The sequence below is a fragment of the Suricata suricatta genome, chromosome 4, assembly GCF_006229205.1.
Source record: "Suricata suricatta isolate VVHF042 chromosome 4, meerkat_22Aug2017_6uvM2_HiC, whole genome shotgun sequence".
In the NCBI taxonomy this organism is placed as follows: Eukaryota; Metazoa; Chordata; class Mammalia; order Carnivora; family Herpestidae; genus Suricata; species Suricata suricatta.
The window spans coordinates 86,080,367-86,105,101 of NC_043703.1; the positions used below are offsets into that span (position 1 = coordinate 86,080,367).

General features: G+C 43.8%; 2 protein-coding genes across 2 annotated transcripts in view; both read left to right on the forward strand.

Moving 5' to 3' along the window:
* Positions 1 to 10,676, forward strand: part of RFX8 (RFX family member 8, lacking RFX DNA binding domain) — a 57,169-nt gene extending 46,493 nt beyond the window's left edge. The window contains exons 13-16 of the mRNA XM_029938495.1: positions 2,736 to 2,908; positions 3,250 to 3,364; positions 5,683 to 5,999; positions 10,312 to 10,676. Of these exons, the coding sequence (XP_029794355.1) occupies positions 2,736 to 2,908; positions 3,250 to 3,364; positions 5,683 to 5,999; positions 10,312 to 10,443 (737 nt within the window). The 3' untranslated portion in view covers positions 10,444 to 10,676. The remainder of the gene's footprint in view (positions 1 to 2,735; positions 2,909 to 3,249; positions 3,365 to 5,682; positions 6,000 to 10,311) is intronic.
* A 1,018-nt stretch (positions 10,677 to 11,694) lies between these two features.
* CREG2 (cellular repressor of E1A stimulated genes 2) overlaps positions 11,695 to 24,735 on the forward strand; it is a 51,962-nt gene continuing 38,921 nt past the window's right edge. The window contains exons 1-3 of the mRNA XM_029938496.1: positions 11,695 to 11,700; positions 12,720 to 12,918; positions 24,677 to 24,726. Coding sequence (XP_029794356.1) covers positions 11,695 to 11,700; positions 12,720 to 12,918; positions 24,677 to 24,726 — 255 coding nt within the window. The remainder of the gene's footprint in view (positions 11,701 to 12,719; positions 12,919 to 24,676; positions 24,727 to 24,735) is intronic.

The window sequence follows — 24,735 nt, forward strand, 5'->3', positions numbered from 1 at the left end:
TCTCTCCACACCCTCGCCAGCATCTATAGTCTCTTGATTTGTTCATTTTAGCCACTCTGACTGGCATGAGGTGGTATCTCACAAAACCATGATTTAAAAAAAATTTTTTTTAATTGACATCCAAGTTACTTAGCATATAGTGCAATAAGGAGTCCGGGAGTAGATGCCAGTGACTCCTCCCCTCTGGAGAAGACCCAGTGCTTCCTTCATGCCCCTCACCCATGGAGCCCGTCCCCTCACCCACAACCCCTCCAGCAACCCTCAGTTTGTTCTCTATACTTAAGAGTCTCTTATTTTTTGTCCCCCTCCGTTTTTATATTATTTTTGCTTCCCTTCCTTTATGTTCATGTTTTGTACCATGATATTTTTTGAAAGGAAAGAAGGGGGTGTTGATCATTCCAGCAGCATTTTAGCACCAGTGCCCGTGACCTGATGAAATGAAAGAGTTTTCTCTGGCCAGAAATGTGTCGATGCTCCTGCCGATATTAAAGACAGGGAAGTGGTGTCTCACCGCTGTAGCAAGGCAGGAATCAGAGGCTGGCAGGTGTGTGTGTGGGGGGGGGTAAGCTTGTGCACCTGGGTGAGCACGTGTGGGCACAGGTGTGTGTGCAGGTGAGCATGTGTGTGTGAGTGAGCACGGGTGAGAGTGTGTGCCAGTGAGCATGTGGGGGGTGAGGACGGGTATACAGGTGAGAGAGTGTGTGCGCAGGTGAGCCTGGATGAGTGTATGTGTGCACCAAGCAGGAGTGTCTAGAAGGAGGGGCAATTTTGTCTGTTTGGGGAGAATGGTGCTTTTCTGGGCTATTGGTGAAACCATCCCAGTAAGGTGTCAGGCTTGGTTTCATAAAATGAAAGACAAATTGTTTTGGATATGGATGAGTTAACATGAAACTTGGGCATTACTGGAAGAGGGAGGGTCCTCTGGCTTGATTGTCATCACCATCTGCCTCCACAGTCACCCTGTGAGACTGGAGAACGCTGGCCAAGAAAGCCACAGCGCCCTTATCCTGGTGGCCCATGGTGTGTGGTGGGTGAGGAGCTTGGGGATGCGCATTTAAAACTGAGAGCCAAACAAGGCAGCCCAGAGCTGCGCCCGCTTGAGGCATTGTCCTGGAAGTCTGAGGAGGTCAGGAAAGGCCTTGACGAAGGAGTTGGGATTTAAACTGGGATGTGGAAGGTGAACAGGATGAACAATGTCTGCACGAGAGACCCGAGCAGAACAAGCATACGGAGCAAGGAGGATCTGTCTAGGGAAGAAGAAGTAGACGTCTCTGGAGCAGACTTAGAGGGCCTGTATCGTGAACATGGCTTTGGGCTTTCTCTGTTTAAGCCTCTCGTCATATGCCTTTCTCTCCCCTTTCCCACCCTGCCTGTTCTTGTCCAAATGCCTGTCCACAGACAAACCTGGGGTCACAAAGACTGCAGGGCTCACACCTCATAGAGATGAACCAGAAAATTTTTCAGACTGAGTTGAAACTCAGTCCCAACCCTTACCAGGTGTCTGTTTCCATTCTTTGCATCTGGGTGACAACCATCCCAAATTCTGTATGGCTTTTATCCCTCCCCGTTGGTCTTTGGCAAAGCTTATTTGTAACATGGGAAACGGGTTTAGGGCTGTGATGCTGCGGTGACATTTATTCACGTGAAAGCTTCACCCACAGAAGTATTCAAGCCTCTGTTCCTTGTTCTGGGTATTCACTCCATTTCTGACTTTAACCAAGATGAGCCCTCTGAGACCAGTAACACCAGACCTGCCTCAGAGCAGCCGGAGAGGCTCATCCTATTTTAGACCATGTAACACACTGTGTTTCCCAAGACTCCACCACGGTATCTTCAGCCTCCACCACTGAGGCATGTGAGAAAAATGGTGTTTTTGTAACTGCGTGCCTTTGAAGGGCTTGTTTTTGTAAAGCAGCTTGGCTGATAAAAAACAGACTATTGTCAATAAAATACTCAGACTATTAAAATGTAAGCCCTTGGGCATGTGGGAGATGACTAACGCTTGGTGGCTAGCATCTGGCAGCTCGCCGGGGAGGGAGATGTTCAGCTGCATCACGTGTTCCTTCTCCCCGTTCTTGTGCAGTCGGGCCCAGGAGCAATCTCTGAACATGGGAGCCTGAGGTGCCGTGTGGGTGGCATAGCGTTGGAGGAATATTCCGTAGTATGAGGGTTTACGTCTACAGGTCTACGCTGAGTGCTAATCACCGCACCTACTTCTCTTGATGCTTTTAAAAAGTATCTTTGTGTCTGTGGAGCAGGGCTGCTCCCAGGAGCCCCATTTTAGATGATCAGAAACACTGGCTGGGGAGGAGGGAACCAGAAGCCACAGGGGTGGGGGGAGCAGGGTTCATATGTTCCCAGAGCCCGAGGCTCTCCTGGGGAGGGCAGAGGAAGGAGGGCAGCAGTGATGAGAAAGGGGGTTCCTTCATTCCTAGACAATCTCAGCATCTCCTCCTCAGAGATGTGTGGCCAAGCCGGTGGGTGGTCCGTGGATAGGAGGAGACTTAGGAGGCTTCAAGGCGTTCATTCCAATAGACACATGCGAGCTTCATATGATCCCACGGGTGTGTAATTCACTGCAAGTGTGGCCCACGGCAGCTCCCAGTCTGGATAGTTCCTCGGCCTGCCCGTGGAGGCATCTCACCCGGTGAAGTGCTATGCAGGCTTGCACTGGCCTTGGCTCTGCTGGTCCCACGGTGGGCCCTGCCAGTCCTCGGGTCATTCACATGTCGCAGTGGCCGGCTTTGTGCTTTCCAAAATCAGTGCTGTCACTTTCATTATCATGGGAGTGCCACTTTTTCACACGATCCGACTTGGCAATGATAAAACAGCCGCCATGTCTCAATGGCTACCACCAGGCAGCTTCTACGAGGCGGCCGCTGCAGGATTTTGCTGTCTGGCTTCACAAGTGACTTCTTTCATGGGGTTAAAACAAAAAATGTAGGCCAGTCTCCCACCTCTTTCAGTCTCTCCACCGACTTCAAAGGGCTCTGCCCTGGAAGCGTCTCCATGGGAGACGACGCAAGAGCAGATATGGGCCTATGTGCCTCTGCCTCCCTGCCTGCCTTTTCATTGCTTCTTCCTTTTCTTCCTTTTCTTCATTGCTTTTTCTTCATTGCTTCTTCCTTTTCTCCTTTTCTCCTTTTCTCCTGGGAACGTCTGTGCATGACAACTGTGTGCATTTGAAAACATTGTCTTCTTGATTGAGTCATAAACCCCAGCATTTTTTTCCTCACAAAAATGTCATAGCCAAGCAGAAACAAAGAAGAGTTTATCAAGTTGGCCGCCAGCTTCCAGCTAAGATGGAATTTCCTTCTTACCACCGTGAGCAAAGTCATGACCCTCTGCCACAGGGACAGTTTTGGTAAGTCAGACAATACAAAACATTTTGTATTCTACCCTTTAAAAATGTTATCGTAGGGTAAGAATTCCTCGTGTCCCACATAGAATCCAGTCACCTCCTTTTCACCTGTTAAAGTAAACTACGAGATAGACACAAAAAGTCATACAAAGCCATAACAATAATTTTTTAATGGCAACATGATAGTCCATCCAACAATTAGACCATGCTTCCCTGTCCCATTCCATCATAGTTGGGTGCCCCAGAAGCTTCCCCTCATTTTTTGTTTGTTTTGTTTTAAGTAGGTTTCAGGCTGAACACAGAGCCCAACATGGGGCTTGAACTCACAACCCTTAGATCAATAGTCAGATGCTTAACTAAGCCATCCAGGTGCCCCACCTTTGTTTTTGAATTGTGTACTTGGAACATGTTGAGGAAAGCACCCAGGGAGCTGACTGAGATAGAAAAAAATGGGTTCTTTGGGGTACCCATGTTTAAATTGCATGAATAACAATTGATAGAGTCATCATTGTATGCAGATTGTGGAAAAGAAGTGAAATAGCATCCATTGCAAACTTTCTGGCCAAATGGGTGGTCTTTCTCTGTCAGAGAAGGTCACGTCTGTCCCATCTGTGGCAAAGATGGAGCTTAGGAGAGCTGCCAGAAGGGAAGTTCACCACTGAGCCCTCCAGCCCCATGGAAAGAATCATTCACTCCAAGGGCTATTTATTGTGTCCCTACAAAGTCACAAGCACCTTCCAGGGCACTGGGCATACAGCCCTCTGAGTTTGCACACCAATCAGGGTGAAGAATCCCTGCTCCAGAGAGCTGCCAGGTGTCCTCGGGGCGAGTGGGTGGCACCAGGACAAGGAGACGTGCTCTGTGGTAGATCAGTGTTGCCAACGCTCTGGAGGGAGGCTGCTGGCTGCTGCCCTGTAGATGACATGCACTGGGAATGAGATTTCCCCTTTACTGAAGTCCATGTGACTCTGCTTTGTGCTAATGTTCTCCCAGCGCAAAGTGAAGGTGCAGGAGTGAAACCCAGCCCTGAAGCTGCCGTCCCCTCCCCCATGCACCTTCTCTGGATCCCCGTATGAAGCCCAAGAAAGTATTTACGCCAGTTTTTCCTCTTCGTGTGGTTATGTGGGCCAGAGGGTGTTGGTCAGGTTTGTTCCAGACCCTGTCAAGCCATCCCATCTCACCCAGATCCATCAAGGAAAAGCAAACGTTGTATACGGCTTTGATATGGACAGAAGTTTGCTTGAAATGGACAAAAGGCATTGAAACAGGTGAAGGGTTGAGCACACAGGTCTGCGTTATCTCTGTCTTTCATTGTGTTTGAGTTGTTTTACAACTCTATGAATTGTATGCAACTGATGATAATGCAAATGACCCTCCTTCAGGGAAATGCAAACTAGCTGTGCCAGGGGGATGCCTTTGATAACTGCCCTGAGAACAGGTCTGTTGAATTTGTGTAAATTCTTCCCTGTCCATATATGGTCAATGCTTTCAATTCTCTTTTGAGCCAGTTGCAATGTTTCACTAACTTCCTCTTTAATAAATGACACGTGAGCTCTTTGACACACACTCATGTTATATCTGTTTAAAGAGTCATGGTTTTACCTTCATTAAAGAAGTTGTCCTTCAATGCTAGCAACAAGCCAGATGGCCCCCTCCCCCACCTTGTCCTGCTTTTCAGCCAAACGTTAATTATCTTTTTCTCTTCTGGAAGACCAAAGGCCTTGGGATTTGGAGAGTTCAGCTGAGGCACATGCCCTCCTGTCTCCCCTACCAGTCTCCCTGAGGGCATTCCTTGCAGGCCCACGTGAGAGAATGCCAGCAGCTTCCCTCCCCCACTTCCCTCACCGGAGATGCAGCCACACAGACTACAAGGGGGAGAAGGCAAAGCTGCGTTTCCAGCCCTTCCAGCCTCCCGAGGGCAGCTGGCTCCCTTCTGCACTCTGCCTCTGCATCTCCCAGCCTGTCCCTTACGGCCCCGTGTGCCAACCACGGGGGACCGAGGGGCACTTTCTCCAGCTCTGGGAGCGAAATCTCTTCCTCTGTGGAATTTGCTTTTCTCCCACCTCACACTGGATGGCTTTTAAGTTCCCCTTCATGGCTCAGGCTATTGAGCTGTCTGTGCTTTCTGACCAAAGTTCCCTTGGCTGGGGTTCGTGGGGATGGAATGCCTGCCCAGGGGCCCTGAGGATCTGCTCTAGGAGTGACAAGGTCCCAGTACACAGGAGTTGAAAACCCCAGAAAAGTTGGTAGTTCCACAGTGATCTGTTTATTTGTCTACCTGTCTATCTAATTATTCATTTGGGCTTGTTATTTCCATGTAGGCTCCTGGCATCTGTTTCATTTGCTGCTTCTGGAATATGTGATTCATATACTTCAGTCATGCATAGAAGAGGAAGAGGATGACGATGATGTGGGAAATCTCAAGGAAATGCTCCCAGATGACCAGTCTCTTGTCCAGCTAGACCAGGCACCTTTCCACCCTCCAGATTCTTCTCCAGCTCAGGAGTATGACAGCTCATGTGTGGCTCCACCCCGGGTGACGCTGAAACACATAGGCCAGAGCCGATGTCCCGTGGGTGTGAACAGTGTGTTCCTCAGGGTGCTGGGCTTCCTGGTGGACACTGCCACGGGTGATAAGGTACAGACACGGCGGGCGTGGGGGGTCGTGGCAAGGGGAGTAAGAACTACCACATGGTCCGGAAACCCACAAAGATCACTCCGTCCAAACAATGATACACGATTCTAGACTCCTCTTTGCTTCAAGAGATTTTTGCCAGGGGCGGTTACAGTAGTTTAGCTGTTAATCACTGGTCCGTGGTGCATCAATATGTACCAGGCACACTTAGAGGTGTGCAATATTTGGATGGCTTGGGTCTTGCCTTGCCAGAGCTTACCAGGCATGGTTGTGATGAAATTTGGAAGAAAGAATTCCTGAGATGTCTTTGGTGCAAAAAGGTGATTTTATGATAGCATGGGACAGGACCCGTGGGCAGAGAGAGCTGCACTGGCATCGGAAAGAGCGACCGATTATATACTTTTTCATTAGTGGAGGTTACCGATATGGTAAGTCTCAGGAATTTTGAAGCAAGGCTCTCAGGACCTTAAGAGGCTAGCTGCTGTTAAGATAAGGTTACTTTTAGTCTGCGGTAAAACATAAACACTAAGGCGGCCATAACTTCCTTGAGAAAGGTCACACTCTGCCTGTTTCAGGTATCTGTCCATGGACTGCAAGCTGTAAGATTTGGCTTAAGCTACATTTCTCTTGCCTTTGTTTTCCTTAGCAGTTAGGCCAACTGAGCTAACTAAACTCAGAGGCAAACCCTGAAAACACCTCTGGCATCTGGGATTTTGAAAAGATGGAATTAGGGTACGTCTTGAAAGAAATGAAAATAAGAATTGCTTTTTATCTAACACTTACTACACAAGCTTGGTGTACTTTATCTCCAAGCCAGACAGCCCTACAGAGTATCTGCCTTTATCATTTTCCTGCCATGGCTGAGATGACTGAGGCTCAGAGAAGCTCAGTGACTTGCAGGAAGTCACACAGCAAGTAAATAGTGGAATGGAGATTGGAGGCATGGCCTGCCTGATGTCCAGTCTGTTCTTCTCCCACACCACCAGATTAGAGGAAGGTGGTCGGTGCTCCAGAGAGAATAGGACACAGAGAGGGGACCTTAAGTGCCAGAAAGAGGAGCCAGACTGCCGTAGCAAGCAACTGAAACTCCTGCATTGCCTGGGGAAACGGAGGGTGCCTGGTGTGAAACATTGTCTCAGTGCTAATTCCTAAAACTTCTATACACATGTTTGGACGTTTAACCACTTTGCATAGTATTTCTTTTGCACCAAGTGCCTTCCTCTTTTGAGAAGATGAGGAGTTGAGCTGAGTAGGAGATCCAGGCAGGGGGCATTTTCCTTCACCTGAGTTAACAGTGGTCTTGACCGTGGGAATGAGTCACAGCCTAAACCTGTTCAATGTCCTCCAGTCCTCACAATAACCCGAACCTTCCAGGGCCCTTTTCTTCCTGAATAAACCCCCATTCCAGATACCCCAGAGTGCAGAGACCCTGTTACTGAGCACTACTCAGACAGAATGTGGTACTAGACAAAAATAATATGAGGTGGAGCAAAAGAAATGCATGTCAGGTTTACAAATTCTCTGTTTTTGGTCTTTGTTTTCTTATCTTGCAATAGTAACTTCATATATCCAGCTGCCTTTGACGCTGGAGTAGGTTCAGAGGTGTGTCTATAAATAAGAAATCTCCGCTGTGAGTGTGTATGTGAAGCGGACATGACACATAGGCATGAAATAGTGACATACTGGCCTCAAATCAGGGACCCAATGGTGGAGGCAAGGAGAGCTGGGCCCCGTTAGGAGAGGAGCCACTGGGGACAGTTAGAGCGTCCCTCACAAGCTGGTATTTCAGGGCTGCTGGCAGAGAGAAGGCCCAGTTAGAGCTGAAGAAGGGACCGGTTGGGCAGGCTGTGCCCAGGAGAATGTCTCTCCCTGCACCCTGATCTCTGGACGATATGCCCTGTCCTGGCAACAGGGCCCTGCAAGGGCTTCCCAGTGGGAAACTCACCTGAGTACACTCTGGAACATTCTATGGAGTCCTAACAAGACAAGGAATTGTGCAGGATATTCAGCTCCAAATGTGCACATCTCTCCACTCACTGGCTGGGGAGAGAACTAGGACTGAGGACAGTTTGACATGCCTCTTGGTCGTCAAGGTAACCAGGAGTAAACTTTGTACTGGGCATGTAAATGCATCGTTTCAGCAACACAACAAGATGTGCCATCATTGTTCCCGGTTCACAGATTGCATAATTGAGGCTCATGAAGGGTTGAGTAACGTTCCCAAGGTCACCTTGCTAGTAACTGACAGAGCAGGGATTCAAACCTTCATAGATCTCCTTGCAAAACTGTCCCTTCCTAGCACCCTCTCTCCCCCCAGGAGGTGCTACCATGTGCTCTAATTCCAAAAGCAGTGACAGAAATAAATTAGACATCCATTCAACTCTGATGATTTGGGAACATTAAGTGGGAAGTCTAGTACATAACTTCCTAGACGGGATTCAAATTCCCCGTCTTCCACTTCTTAACTGAGAACCTTTGGCAAATCGCTTAATTTATCTGTTCCTCAGTTTCTTTATCTATAAAATGGGAATAATACTATCTAATTCCATAGAGCTGTTATGAAGCTTAAATAAGTCAATCATTGTAAAATTCTTGGAACATACTTAAGTACCCATAACCATTAGCCATCATTATTAATTTTCCAATGAAACCTCCTAATTTGAGCACCTTTCCCGACACCCCACCCAGTCCCCTGGCAACTCTGAAGTTCATTGCAGTGGGGCCTGACCTATATTTAACTGGTGGAAACAATAGAGAATGACATAAATGCTTAATTGAACTACACAATAAAGCAATACAGGCAGATGAATGTCAGATAATCCAAGGTACTATGCATTAGAGATTAATTAAACCTGCCTCTGTTTGTGCATGCCTGCTGAATTAGCTATAATGACTTAAACACTCTAACACCAAAAAGTTACGCTCACCTAATTTTTACAGCATTCATTATTCAGCATTTGCACTCATCATCAACAAAAAAACGCACCCTCTGTGTCTCATCTGCATTCATCTGCCATGAGTTAACGCCCCATTCAGCGGCACATCTGTGGCAGCCTCGCTCTTTGAACAATTTAGTGCCACCCTGCACCTATGAAACAACCGAAGTCAGTATTCCGGACTGCCATATCCATCTGCCGCTCGTCCACATTCCAGCAACGTTCAAACTAGGAAGCTGCCAAGGAACGTTTAAGAATAAAGTAAAAAAAAAAAATTATACCGATGTTAAATAAGAAATATTCTTTTTTAAAAAAAAACATACTACACAGTTTTCACTTTAGGGCATGTACTCAAGGATTAAAGCATAGCAAAAATATTTAAGAACAAGCAACTCTTTAGCTTTAGGGCAGAGGTAAAGGCAATTTTTTTTGAGAGAGAAGAAAAACATCTTCTGGTTGGGTAGTGATGGTTATTGTCAAATTTAGGGAGGAAGAGCAAGAAATGCTTTCATTAACCTTGCATCTGAAGTGGTCATGTGCCCGTCTCTGTCAAAATACATTGACTTATGGGGGTTTGGGGTGTTATCCATGAAACCAGACCAAGAAAATACATCTCTGTCAGTTTGAAAGTAATCATGTCCAAGGATTTGCTCATCTCCCAAGGACCATTGGAGCTAAGGGAAGGAAAGCATATTATCCTTGTTTCTCCGATAAGAAGACACGCTCAGTGAAGTTAGATGTATTAGCTGAGGGCAGGCACTTAAGCTAACATCAGAATCTGTGAATCTCTCAAATCTCTTACTACCCAGCTGAGTGATAAATTAACCAATGACTGTTTTCATGGCTCCCCCCAACCCCACCCCCACCTTCCTTATCTACTGGCATGCTTGGTAAATGGTGGAGGGAGGATCTATGTGGGAATTTGAGCCAAGAATACAGGGATTGGTCTCCATCTGGAAAGCAGCCAAAGTGATGAGCACTACCGCCACATGGAGCCCCACGGGCATTTCAGGTGTTTCTTCCTGATTTTCACAGCAGATCCATGCTCTCCCGTGTCCTTCATGGAAGAGTGTTGGCTTGAGCTCAGGTGGTCACAACGGCAGGCCCATTCCTTTTCCTAAAGACAGCCCACCTGCCTCACCCTCCGTGGCCCCTCTCTTGCACCATCCCATGGTTGAGATGCCCTCTCCGGAGTCCTCACCAGGCCCCGAGCATGCCTCAGAGGAATCGGGATCCCCAGTAGTAGGAACAAATAAATGCAGAAGCTTCTGGCTAGGCGGGGTGAGGCCATGGTAGAAGAATCCAATAGTGGGTCCTGCAACAGGAATTCATGTAACTTCTCTTTTTATCTTTTCCTTGTAACTGTTTCCCCCTTGCAGCTCATCCAGGTATTGTTGGAGGACAAGGCCACCGAAAGCACCCTCACACTCAGCCTTCCTGTGGGACAAGAGGCCGTGGTAACCCTAAAAGATGGACAAAAATTTGTAATTCATGTATCAGATGTACCCTAAAGCTCTGAAAATATTTTTTTCAGGGAAAGCAACGCTAATACATAGAGTGATTTATTAGAATAGGACATGAGAAAACAGATTTTTCACTCTAAAAATATATTAAATGCTAAAGCTTTTGTATTGATGAGAAAGAAGATTTTATGTACATAATAGAGGTAGCATTGTCTGTTTTGTGTTTATATGTGTTTCAAGGAGTTCATTTTGGTGAATCATATAAACTGATTTGGAGAATATTTTTTGCTTCTGTTGCTTTTTTTCAGGGCTTTTCAAGTATTTTTACTGGGGACGTATCAGAAGAGAAGTTTGGGAAATTTTGTGAGTAGAGAAATGGATAGATCTCTAGCAAAAGATAAAATTTGAAGAACACATATGGGTACAACCAGTAAAAGGCCAATGGTAACGTTTTTCTTCCCCTTGGTAGTGCCCTGATTGAACCAGAACTTGTGGAAAGATCTCCTGAGGCAGTAAGGAACAAAATACAATTTGATACCAACCATTAGGCTTATGCATTGGTCCATTAAGAACATTCTTAAAGTGGAGTCGAATTTTGAATGCCACAATGTCCGTAACAAACGGTGATGCCCTGCTCTGAATCACTTTTTATTTCTCTCTTTGTTGCAGAATCCTAAGAAATGCTGAAACTAAGAATAAATCATCCACTGTTGAACCAGAACAATTTTTATGTAACTAATTATAATATTTAAAAGTAATTTAACAACTCATGCTTAACATAATTTCTGGTAAAGAGGAAATAATAGAGAATAGTTTATTGATCTCATGTTATATAAGAAATGAATTAAATTTCCCTAAATGCTTAGAGATTTTAATGAAACATAAGAACAGTGTCACTAGATTTGTTAAGAATTATGCATCTCTATAGTTAAAGAAGCAATCATATTTCAGGGCCCTTTACCACTACATTTAATATGTTATCTCATTACTTAAGCTCTCTGGGAGTAATTGTTTATCAAAGAATAACTCAGAGATATTCCTTTGCTCACTGTTCAGTGATCTTGCATATCATTCATTTGCTCACATGTACGTAGACAAGTTGGAAACTGAGTTAAGGAACAAAGGTAGTAACAAGATGTATCAGTCTGGGGACAGTGAATTTTGTTTGCGCATTTTGGGGTAAACTGATTAGCTGAGAGCTAGCAGAGAATATTCAGTCCTTGAAAAAGCCAACCAGGTCATCAAAGGCAACAACCTGAATTGCTTATCTCTGGGATTGGAAGTTAGGTAGTGTAGGGGATGAAGGTGGGTAGTAAGAAACAGGAGAGGAAGGGGCTTTTGGGCGCCTCATAGTGTACCAACCCGCTGTTCAAGTGTGTTCGCCTTGTGAAAATGTGTCACAGAGCTTTTGATTTGATTTAATTTTCTGCTTTATGTTGTGTATGAAAATATATTCTTTAAGTTTATTTCTTTTATTTTGAGAGAAAGAGAGAGTGCATGAGTGGGGAAAGGGCAGAGAGAGAGGGAGGGAGAGAATCCCAAGCTGACAGACCCTGCACTAACAGCACAGAGCCTGACATGGGACTCAGTCTAACCAACTGTGAGCTCATGACCTGAGCTGAAATTGAGTCAGACACTTAACCGACTGAGCCACCCAGGCACCGTGAACATGCACTTTTAAAAACAGAAGACATTGCACACACACTGGGGGTGGCATGGGAGGTTCCTGGTGGGAGAATGTCTAAGAGGCACACAGAAGGATGTCAGGAGAAAGTGAGATGGCTTGGAAAGCCACCAGGGCCAACGAGCACCAATGTGACAATGGGACCACACCTGCCTTGTACGTCCCTGTTTTTTCTCCCTCTCCATCCACCTCGATGGCCACCTGAGGCAGGAGACTGAGCAAAAAGAGAGAATCTCCCCACATCCACCTCCCTCAAGACCCAATACAGTTCTCAGCCAGGACAGAGGAGAAGCTTTTATCCTTAATAAAGTTTGACATTTTGATGATTATACTGGATTGGCCACTTTAATTACTAATCAGAAATGGTTCTTGTTTCATTCACAGCAAATTATGCTCAGAGACTGAGATTGTCTTTGCCAATAATTTATTGAATGCAAGTTCACTGTGGGAATTATAATTTATAATAATAATATGTCACAAGCCAATAGCATACAGGATAATGTCTCTTCACAAGCCAATAAGAAATAATATAGTCCAAACCAGATAGATTAATGACGCTACTGTTCCAGGCAAAGGGGAGATGAAAGAAAAAAAAGTCCAGATTTAATTGAGGTGTACCTTTCTGTAAGTTGGGTCTCAGGAGAGTCGGCTTCGCCAACCAAGAGCTGAAGGCCAGCTGCCAGCACAGATCGAAAGCGACTTGTTGCTGGAGCACAGTGCTTGCAGAGCCACGGGGCCGGTGTTTATGGACAAGGGGATCTCTTTCATGGCACCGCTGCACGGTTTATGCCACTGCCAGCAAGGAGCAGCCTCATCACGGCAGGAGCTAATGTCCCAAGGTCTCCAAAGAGCTATTTAGATCAGCAAAGAGTACCCCTGCTCAGACGAAACACTTTCAGTAAGTCTTCACGAATTCTTGGTATTAAAGGTCACATCTGTAAGCACTCAGTAGCATGACAACTTGGGTGACGTTTATCTGACATGGCCTCCCCGAAAGTAAACCACCCTTAGATGGTGCACTTAAACCATAAAGAAGTGGATTTGAGGGGCACCTGGGGGGCTCGGTTGGTTAAGCGTCCGACTTCAGCTCAGGTCATGATCTCGGGTTTGTAAGTTCAAGCTCCACGCTGGGCTCTGTGCTGACAGCTCAGAGCCTGGAGCCTGCTTCGGATTCTGTGTCTTGCTCTCTCTGTGCCCCTTCCATGCTCATGCTCTGTCTCTCTGTTTCTCATAATAAATAAACGTCAAAAAAAATTTTAAGTGGATTTGAAATCATAACAATGCACAACAGTTGTTATGATTGAAAGCAACTGGTGGTCAATTATTTGAACGTGAATGCAAGCATAAATAGCCACTGCTTCTAGCCCCTTCCCTGAACCTGGGTTTTTATCCAGGAGCCAGAAATAATTCATAGAGCAAGTGACAAAGGTTGTTCTCTGCTTGCTCCATCTATCACTTCACGATCATTTCGGCATGCTTAACTAATCCTTAAAGGCTTAAAACAGCCACAATGTATTTATTATTCCTTACCAGTCACCAGGCTGCTTGGACGGTTACACTGATCTGGGCTGGACTTCAGGAGCCTCAGCAGGGCTCACTCAGCCATCTGCCACAGAGGCGATCGTATTTTCTGAAACAGTAATTTGAAATAGAAATAATAATGAGACCCTGTACAAACAAATCTTCCCAGGGCACATCACCATTGTCAATATGGTGCTTGCAGAAAGACAAGCACATTAAACAGCACATGGGTCTTGGAACACTAAATTTGCACTCACGATGATGTGAAATTGGGAACCCACTAACAATCTGGCAGCAGACAGATCTTGCAAATGCAGAAGTTTGATCTAAAATGTATAGCAATGTGTTCTGAAATTAAATATTTGTCATGTATATATATATATATATATATTTTTTTTTTTTTAACCAGGAATTCCTTAAGCATTGGGGATCATCAGTGACCTAAACAGGCAAATCCCTGCTCCTCAGGAGTTTATAATCCTGGTAGAAAACCAACACTGAACTAGGTAACAAATAAAAGCACAATATCTTAGGCAGTGATTACTAAGTATAATAGTAAAAATAACACCCAATAAGGGAAGCCATGATGGGGAGGCAGGTGTTACTTCATACAGGGTTCACAAGGAGTAATTTGAAAAGGGATCTAAAGAAGGTGGGAACAAAGAAGGTGTGAGAGCCTGCCAGAAGGGTGGGAAGTTGGGTAGCACTATGCGCAGCCCCAGCAGCCTCGTGAAGTTAACAGCCATGAATTTTAAATGACTAAGGGATTTAAAATCAGTATTGGTGTCCAGAAACTTGGCAAGCTAGTTTATTTGAACTAATTGATCAGGTGAAAACAACTCTATGTGTTGGTATAAAAAAAAAAATGCTTCTTAAAAGCATCAAAAAGATGGAGGGAAAAATCTCCAGTTCAGAATCTAAGAGAATGTGGAATTTAGTGTAGCAAGCTAAGCACCAAGGCTGCTTTTTCCAATCCACACGACTTTGAACTTCAGGTTTGAAGAGATCAGTAGTCAAATACCAGAAGTCAGCCAGGGTAGGAAGTCTAATAGCAGACCTCATAAATTGGAACAGCCAAAGGGCTATACACTCCAGGTAAGGGTGAGTAGGAAGTAAACTCACCCTTCTTCCCACCCCATCCTCACCCCCCACCCAGGAGGTGACAAATTCACTGAGCGTGTCAGGGTCAGGGGAAAGCTGTCACTCTCTCTTCTCCCTTTCTCCCAGGCCCTAGCAACCATTCCTTTTACTGACAAATGAGATTCTGTTGTATGAACAGACCACATTTCATTTATCCACTCATCATCATTTGATGGAACATTTAGGTTGTTTTCCCATAGTGGAAACATGAATAATTTAATTTCCACGTAAATAACGCCTCTGTGAACACTGATGTACAAGTTTTTGTGTAGACACCTTTTTATTTCTCTTGGGTATATATACCTAGGAATGAAATTGCTGGTTCATAAGGGAACTCTATGTTTAGCCTTTCCAAAAACAGCCAAACTATTTTCCAAATGGCTGCACCATTTTATATTTCCATCAGAAATGTGTAAAAGTTCTACATTTTCACCAATATCTATCACTCGCCTTTTTAATTATAGGCATCCTAGTGGGTGTGAGCTGGTGTCTGATTGTGGTTTTAATTTGCATTTCCCTAATGACTAATAATGTTGAGCATTTTTTCATGTGCTTATTGGCCACTTGCATATTGTCCTTGGAAAAATGTTCAGATCCTTTGCACATTTTTAAATAAACTTACTTGTTTTTGGTTTTTTTATAGCATTTGATTTCTTTTAATGGTTTAATATATTCCCTTGTATGATACATAATCTTTTATTTGTTCATCAGTTGATGGACACTTTTTGGCTATTGTCCATACCGCTCTCAACATTCAGAAACAGGGGTTTTGGTTTTTTCTTTTCATGTAGTTTATTGTCAGGTTGGTTTCCCAGTGCTCTTCCCCACAAGTGCCCTCCTCCATGACTGTCACCCCCCTTCCCCTTCCCCCCTCCCTCTTCAGTCCTCAGTTCATTTTCAGTATTCAGGAGTCTCCCATGATTTGCCTCCCTCCCTCTCCCTAACTCTTCCCCCCGCCTCCCTTTCCCATTGTCCTGCATTAGGTTTCTCCTGTTAGACCTATGAGTGAAAACATATGGTATCTGTCCTTCTAACAATTTGGTTACCTTGAAATATAATTGAAATATAAAAGGAAAGGCAGGATAAATGTTCAAATTATTTTTTCTTTAGGAAAAATAGATTATCAGAATAAATCAGATTCCCTGGTAACTTCCAGTGATGACTATTGAGGGTTTGTCTTTTGTTTTTGTTTTTAATTATTATTAACTCAGGAGACCTGTGTACCCATTACCAACACTTACATCTTACACAATTATAGTGTGACATTAAAAGCAGACATTTTACAACCACAAAACAGACATTGGTGCATGTGTGTACAGTTCTAGGCCACTTTCTCACATATAGACTTGTGTAACCAGCACTGCAGTCAAGATGCATAATGCTTCTATCACCACAGAGTCCCTCACGCTACCCCCTTATAGTTACACACCCCCACACACCATCACTAACCCTTAACAACCACTAATTTCTTCCCCACCCCTATAATTTTGTCATTTTGAGAATGTTCTATGAATGAAATCATACAATGTATGACCTTTTAAGACTGATCTTAATATAAGTGATCTTATATTCAATATACGATAAGATCCACCCAAGTTGTTGCATGTATCAATTTATATTTCTTTTAATTTTTTTAATGCTTATTTATTTTTGAGAAAGAGACAGAGGGTAAGTAGAGGAAGGGTCAGAGAGAGAGCGAGACACAGAATCTGAAGCAGGCTCCAGGCTCTGAGCTGTCAGCACAGAGCCCAATGCGAGGCTTGAACCCACGAACCGAGAGATCACGACCTGAGCCGAAGTCTGACGCTTAACCAACTGAGCCATCCAGGCGCCCCTGAATTTTTATTTCTGAGCAGTATTCCATGGTATGGATGTGCCTGTTTGTTTAACCATTCACATATTGAGAGAAATTTGGGTTGCTTCCGGTTTGGGCTGTTACAAAAAAGTTGCTAAGAACAATGATGTATTTGGTTTCTGTGGGAGACATACGTTCTTAGTTCTCTGGGATAAATGCCCAGGACAGCAATTGCTGGGAGTATGGTAAATATATGTGTGTTTAGTTTTCTAAATAACCGCCACCATTATTCTTTTTGATGCTTAAATTATTCCATCTTTTCCCAGTGGAAGACTCTTTTGCCTCCTGTGTTCTTTTGACATGACTCATTAATCTTTTCTAGCTTTGGTTTTTGGGGGGTTTTTTTCTGACCAAGAAGGCTCCTTCTGTACATTCCTAGCTCTAAACTTTAAACTGTGCTTTGTTACCTCTTACTACAGGCCTCTCATTGTACTTGGCAAAGTATTTGTGAGTGGGAAGTCATGGGCGAGCAGGAGATCCGCAGTGTGTTCCCTCCCATTACTAGTCAAATCTTCTTGTAAATATACCAAAGGCCAGTGTCCTGCAACCAAACTTGAGAGTGTTAGCTGGTGGAAGAGTCCTTTGCTACGAGCTGCTTACAGTAAACGAGCCTAAAATCTCTGCAAAATGTTACTAAGCCAAGTAACTGAGTTCCAGTTCAGAATAGCTCCTTCTGTGGAAGTGCTGTGACCACCTGCATCACCGGTGAGTGCCCATGTGGTGCTCATACAGTGCTAGGAAGACTATGAAATGGTAAACATCATAACGGAAGACAGTTTGACAATGTTTCAGTCTGCCTGGGCTGCTGTAACAAACTATCATCAACTGGCTAAAACCACAGATTTAGCTAAACTGGCTAACCTGGCTAAAACCACAGACATTTATTGTCTCACAGTTCTGGAGGCTACAGATGCAAGCTCACAAAGCCAGGTGACTTGGTTCCTGGTGAGGACTCTCTCTCTCTGGCTTGCAGCCATCTGTCTTCTTGCTATGTCCCCTACATAGCTTTCCTGGATGCATGGACACAGTGAGACAGGAAGGAATATCTCTCCTCCTCTTCTCAGAAGCCCATCAATCCCATCACAGGGCCTCACTGCCATGTCCTAATCTAACTCTTATTACCTCCCAAAGGCCCGATCTCTAAACACCATCACAATGGGGGTTAGAGCGTCAGCATACGGGGGACACAAACATTCAATCCATAATACAGTTCAGTATAAGCACATACCTACTCTATCAGGCAGCAATTTTATTACTAGGTATCTACCCGAAAGAAAGAAAACATACACTCACAAAACGACTTGTGTAAAGGTACTTATAAAAGCTTTATTTGGGATGCCTGGGTTGCCCAGTTGGTTGATTGACTCCTAATTTCAGCTCAGGTCATGATCTCACAAACCATGAGATCAAGACTTGGGTTGGGCTCTGTGCTGACAGCAAAGAGCCTGCTTGGGATTCTCTCTCTCTCTCTCTCTCTCTCTCTCTCTCTCTCTCCCTCTCTCTCTGTCCCCCTCCCCTGCTTGCACTTTCTCTCTCTCAAAATTAATAAATATTTTTAAAAAGAAACTTTATAACAGACAATAATTAGTGACAAGACTAATATCCATCAATAGGATAATATTTCAGTATGTTTATTGTATTCATCTCGTTGGGCTGCCATAAAATATACCATAGGCAGGGTGGCTTAAAGCACAGAAATTTTCCTCTCTCAGTTCTGGAGGCTGGAAAGTCCAAGCTCAAGGTTCCAGCTGACTCGGTTTCTGGTGGGAGCCCTCTCCCCGGGCTTGCAGAAGACCCCCTTCTCACTGGTCATCACATGGTGCACATACACAGAGAGAAAGCAAGTTCTCTGGTGTCTTTTTTTTTTTAATGTTTATTTTTTATTTTTGAGAGTGGCAGAGCACAAGCAGGGGAGGGGCAGAGAGAGAGGGAGACACAGAATCTGAAGCAGGCTCCAGGCTCTGAGCTGTCAGCACAAAACCCAACATGGGGCTCAAACCCATGAACCATGAGATCATGACCTGAGCTAAAGTTGGACACTTAACCAACTCTTTCTGAGAAAGAGAGAGAACGAGAGAGTGTGTGAGAGCAGGGAAGGGGCAGAGAGAGAGGAAGACAGAGACTCCCAAGCTGGCTCCTGGCTGTCAGTGCAGACCCTGACACAGGGCTCAATCTCATGAACTATGAGATCACGACCTGAGCTGAAACCAAGAGTCAGATGCTTAACCTACACCCAGATGCCCCTTTCCGGTATCCTTATTAGGGTGCTAACTCTGTCAGATCAGTGTCTCATCCTTACAACTTCATTTAGCTTTAATTATTTCCTTAGAGGCCCTATCCCCAAATATAGTCACCCCCAAACATATGAATTGGGGGCAGGGGGTGGACACACACCTTCCATACAGCGCAATTCTCTAAAAGGCAGCACAAAGACAAAGAGACAAAGTATGAAAGACAGGTCAGAGACCAGAGGGCAGGTCCAGAATGTTCCTCAGGAAAGAAGGAAGGAAAAAACAGAGGGAGGAAGAATCCCACACCTGGCTGTGTACCAAAGACACAGAGAAAAGTTTTAAGCCACAGGAGAAGGAGAACAGTCATCTTCAAAGGAGTGGCCGTGAGGCTGGAGTCGGGCTCTCAGCAGTATGGGAACCCAAGTGGGATGGAAGCCTTCATGTGCTGAAAACATGCCTACTAAGAACGCTATACTCAGCAGGAATGTTTTCTGCGAGTGAAACAGAAGTCAATTTCAGACAAACAAAAGAGCATTTGCCAGTAGTAGACCCTTATTAAAGGAAATTCTAAAGGATACACTGCAGTAAGAAAGACTATGATCACAAATGGGCAATAGAGATACAAGAAGATGAAAAGTGAGGAGATCGGAGAACATGTGGGTAAATCTAAATAAACATAGACTGCATAAAAGAATAACGTCTCATTGTATTCAGAAAAACAGCATTAAATCAAAAATAACATGTACATCAGGAAAAGGGAGAGTCTTTTGAACAAATAGTGATGGATCAATTTGATCTCTGTAGAGGCAAAATGAGCCTCATTCATATATAGAAAATGTCTTTTATGGATTATAGACCTAAATGTAAGATAAAACTATTAGGCTTCTAGAGGAAAACATCAAAGATATTTTTCATGAGCTTAGGCCAGACAAAGATTTCTTAGAAATGATACAGAGATCACAAACCATGTGAGAAAAAATTTGATAAGTTAGACATTAGCAAAATTTTAAGTGTTTTTTTCTTCAAAAGATACTGGTTAAAAAATGAAAATACAAGCCACAAACTGGGAGAAAATAATGGCAAAACGCCCACCTGAGAAAGGACAGGTATGGAGAACATATAAAATAACTCTCACAACTCAACACTAAGAAGACACAACCAGATTTTTAAAAAAGTAAATTTTTACACACCAAAGAAGTGTCATAAAAAGCTGCTCAATATCGTTAGCCATTGGAAACGTAAATTAAAACTAACATAAAGTACCACTACACGGCGAGTAGAATAGCTAAAATTAAAAAGCCACCCAACCCCAAGTGTTGCCAAAGACGCAGAGCAACGGGGATTGCAGCATCAGAGGGAATGCAAAATGGGATGGCCACTTTGGAGGAGGAAGAAAGCTCAACAATTATAAAGATAAACCTATGGTTACCATACAACTCAGCAATCCTGCTCTTAAATATTTACTCAAGAGAAGTGAAAACATGTGTTTCCACGTAGACTTGTATGTGAATGTTATTAATAGCTTTATTCCTAATAGCTAAATAAATAAATAAATAAATGGAAACAACCCAAGTAACCATCAACTGTTGAATGAATAAACAAATATGGTGTATCCATTCAAGGGAATGTTACTCACCAATAAAAAGGAAAACCCTACTGATCCACAGAACCACATGGATCAGCTCATGTGATTATGGAGACAGAAGTCCCATGATCTGCCATCTGCGATTGCAGGCCCAGGAAAGCCAGTGGGGTAGCCCCAGTCCAAACCCAGAGTTCTGTGAACCAAGGGTGCCAACAGAGTAAAGGCCCAGCCTGAATCTGAAAACTTGAGAACAAAAGTGCAAATGTCCAACGCCAACAGAAAGGTGATGCCTCAGCTCTACGCAGACCCTCAAGGACTGGGTGATGCCATCCCTGTTGATGAAATTAATCTTCTTTATTCATCTACTGATTCAAATGCTAATCTCTTCCTGAAACACCCCCACAGACACACCTAAAAATGATATTTTACCAGCCATCTGGGCATCCCTTAGCCCAGTCAAGTTGATACATAAAAACATTAGCATTAACAACTACCCAAAAACAATCTGCGGCACTTTTCAATACCAAAGCACTGGAATACAGAAAATAAAGATTTTTACAAATCAATATGAAAAATCCACAGGCAACCCAATAAAAATTGGTAAAAGACATCAACAGGCATTTCACAAAAGAAGATATCCAACTGGTCAATACAAGTGTGAAAAGGTGATCAATCAACCACATTAATCATTAAAATAAAAATGAGACACCGTTACTCATCCACGAGACTGGGGGTGGGGGAAGACAAGAAAACAAAAATCTAACCATAATCTATGTTGATGAGAATGTGGAGCAACAGGAATGCTCATACATTGATAGTAGCAATGTAAATTGGTACTGTCATTTTGGAAATCGGTTTGACATTATATAATAAAATGAAGCATACGTCTACCCCACAACCAGCAACCCTACTAAGGGGAATATACTCTAGAGAAACTCTTGAGTGTGCACCAGTGCCTTAGCTTGGGTTCCTCCAAAGGGACTGAGACGAGGACTTGGCACACAGTAGTTTACCTTGGGATGTAGTCCTGAAGAACAGGAGTGCAGGACTAGAATGATTGGACCAGCGTGTAAGGAAAACCATGCTAAGGCTGTGTCACTGAGTTGTTATCACTGTGAGCAACTAGGGCTCAATCCTGCTGGATACCTTTTGAGGAAGGGTGTAAAGTGAATTGCCTACCTGTGACCTGGAAATGAGTAGTATTTATCCTTTGGCTTCTGTTCCCATGATCAAAGATCCCTTTTCTTGGGGCCTACATGTGGAATAAATTACCTTTTCTTTTTCTTTTTTGCTTTCTATAATTTACATCCATGGTGCAACAGTGATTTCAGGAGTAGATTCCTTAAGCCCATTGCCCATTTAGCCCATCCCCCCCACAAACCCCTCCAGCAACCCTCTGTTTGTTCTCTATATTTAAGAGTCTCTTATGTTTTGTCCCTCTCCCTGTTTTTATATTATTTTTTTCTTCCTTTATGTTTATCTGTTTTGTATCTTGCAGGCCCCATATGAGTGAAGTCATATGATATTTGTCTTTCTCTGGACTAATTTCACTTAGCATAATACCCTCTAGTTCCATTCATTTAGTTGCAAATGGCAAGATTTCATTCTTTTTAATTGCCAAGTAATACTCCATTGTATTTATACACCACATCTTCTTTATCCATTCATTCATCGATGGACATTTGGGCTCTTTCCATACTTTGTCTATTGTGGATGGTGCTGCTATAAACATTGGGGTGCATGTGCCCCTTTCAAACAGCATACCTGTATCCTTTGGATAAATACTTAGTAGTGCAATTGCTAGGTCGGAGGGTAGTTCTATTTTTAATTTTTTGCGAACCTCCATATTGCTTTCCTGAGTGGCCACACCTTTTCAATGGCAGGCATCTCTTGATCACCTGGCCTCACCATACCTTAATAATAAAACCTATTAAAATACCTACCGATGGGGCACCTGAGTGGCTCAGTCGGCTAAGCATCTGACTTCAGCTCAGGTCATGATCTCACAGTTCATGAGTTCAAGCCCCACAATGGGCTCTGTGCTCATAGTGCAGAGCTTGCTTCAGGTCCTCTGTCTCCCTCTCTCTGACCATTCCACACCTCTCTCTCAAAATAAACAACAAAAAATAAATAAACAAATAAAAAATAAAAAATAAAACACCCACTGACAATAGTCGAATAAATGGTCATAGCTACACAATATAATACTATACAGCCATATATATCTACAAACAAAATGAGGATTCTCACAAACAATTTTGACTGAACATAGAAAGATGTAAAAAATAAAGTATGACGTCATTTATGTAAAGTTCAAAATAGGTAAGATGAATCTGTAACACTGAGGGTTGCATATACAGGAAGTCCAACTACAAAGAAAAGCAAAGAAAAGTGTATCACAAATGTCAAGATAGTAATTACCTCTAGGAGAGGTGGCAGGGTATTGTGATTTGGGGAGAGAGGCATATGGAGAGCTTCTGGGGAGCTGGCACTATTCCCTCACTTCACCTGAATGATTTTAACAGGCTGTTTTTTTTAGTGATTCTTTTAATTGTATATATATTCTTATGCATTTGCTGCATACTTCCCATTTCTCAATCAAAATATAACTTATTGTCATGTAGCTTGGTGAATGAACAGAGGGATAAAAAGCAAGGATGAAAATAAATCAAAATGCTAATTGTATTATCTATCTGGTGTATGTGCGGGTGTTCACTGACCATAGCACCATTAAGAGGCCAGTTTCGCTGCAGCGGAGTCTGGGAGGTTGATGCAGTGGGACAGACAGGGATAGGAAGGCAGGGACAGGTTACAAGGGACCTGTGTATTGAGTTAAGGAGCCTGGACTTTATCCTGCTGGCAATGAACAGTAAGAACTGAGCACTTATTCTTCATATCATGTGCTGGGACTGGCAAAGGAAAATATCCACCTCCACCGGAGCCTCAAAAGGAAGAAGTGGCCCCTAACAGCCAAGAACAAAAGCCCAGGTGGAAGAAGTCAGCTGCCAGGCTTGCCCTGCCCCCCCCCCAACCCCCGCAGAGCATGTGATAGAAAAGAGGCTGTGCTATGCATCTCTGGCGTGTCTGCTCTGTGCTTCTCCTAGGCTACTGGGATAGATGCAAGTGTCCCTATTTTACAGACACAGCTAGTGGGTGATAGAGCAAGATGTCGATTCATTTGAAGTCATTTGAAAGAGCCCATCTTTTAATGACTTGCTATACTGCCTCTCAAAGACTATGGGACACATCATTCTGGGGGCAAGTGAGAGAGGTTGGCCAGTCAGCAGTATAAAAGGATGGCAGAGCCGTGGCAGGAGACGAAATCATTCGGAGAGAATACCAGAACTCCCCTTAGACTAGCAATAGAAAGAGAGCATCCTGGAAAGGGCGGCTGGAGTGGGATGGGAGGCCAGCGTGGAGTGCACTGAGGAGATTAAATAGACTTTTTAAAGAAAAATGGCTTTGAATAGGAGGAAAAAGAAGGAGGTGGATGGAATGGAGGACAGGGTAGACAACCGATCCTTTGGCTACTGCACAATGTAACATTTACCAAAATATCCACAAAAATTCTGATGCTAGTCCAAGTTACTTTCATCCATAATAAATTGGAAGCAGGTCTATTAGATTTTAGGTGGAGAATCTAGAGCAGAATATGTCTCTTAATGGGCAGATAAAGGGACTACCATAAGCAGATGTTAAAAAGTGTAAATGATTTAGAATTATGTTGATACCTATACAATTTTACTACTGGAAACAGCTCAGATTTCCACCAAAAATAGAATGTTTTGAAACTGGTACATTCATAGGATTCTCTGCTACTGCATCCCAGCCACTTTATCTCTGGGTGTTTGCTACCTTTTATTTTAGTTGATATGTAAAAATTTAACTTCGCTTTCAGATGAACTTGCAGCAATGCACTCCTAAGTAAAGTGTACAACGGTCATTGTCTTTACAAAGCAAGGAAATGGACTTTGGCATTAGACTGACTTGGTGGTAATCTTACCTTCACCGTTTACTGAGTTTCCTTCTCTATAAAATGCTAACAGTCCCTACCTTTGTCTATTACCAAAATATAGGCCTGTCCAGATTAATTTATTTAATTCTCCCATCCATCACCCCATTAAGTTCAATACCGTGATTTGCTTGTTTCTCTAATAATGGAACTGAAGCACAGAGAGGTTAAGTGACCTGACAGGGTCACACGGCTGGGAAGTACGGGAGTGTGTTGATTCGCGATTTGAACGCCCACCCCCGTCTGGCTGCAGAACCCGTGCCATCCAACACGAAACGAGCCCATCCCCGGACCTCGCACACGGTGAGGACT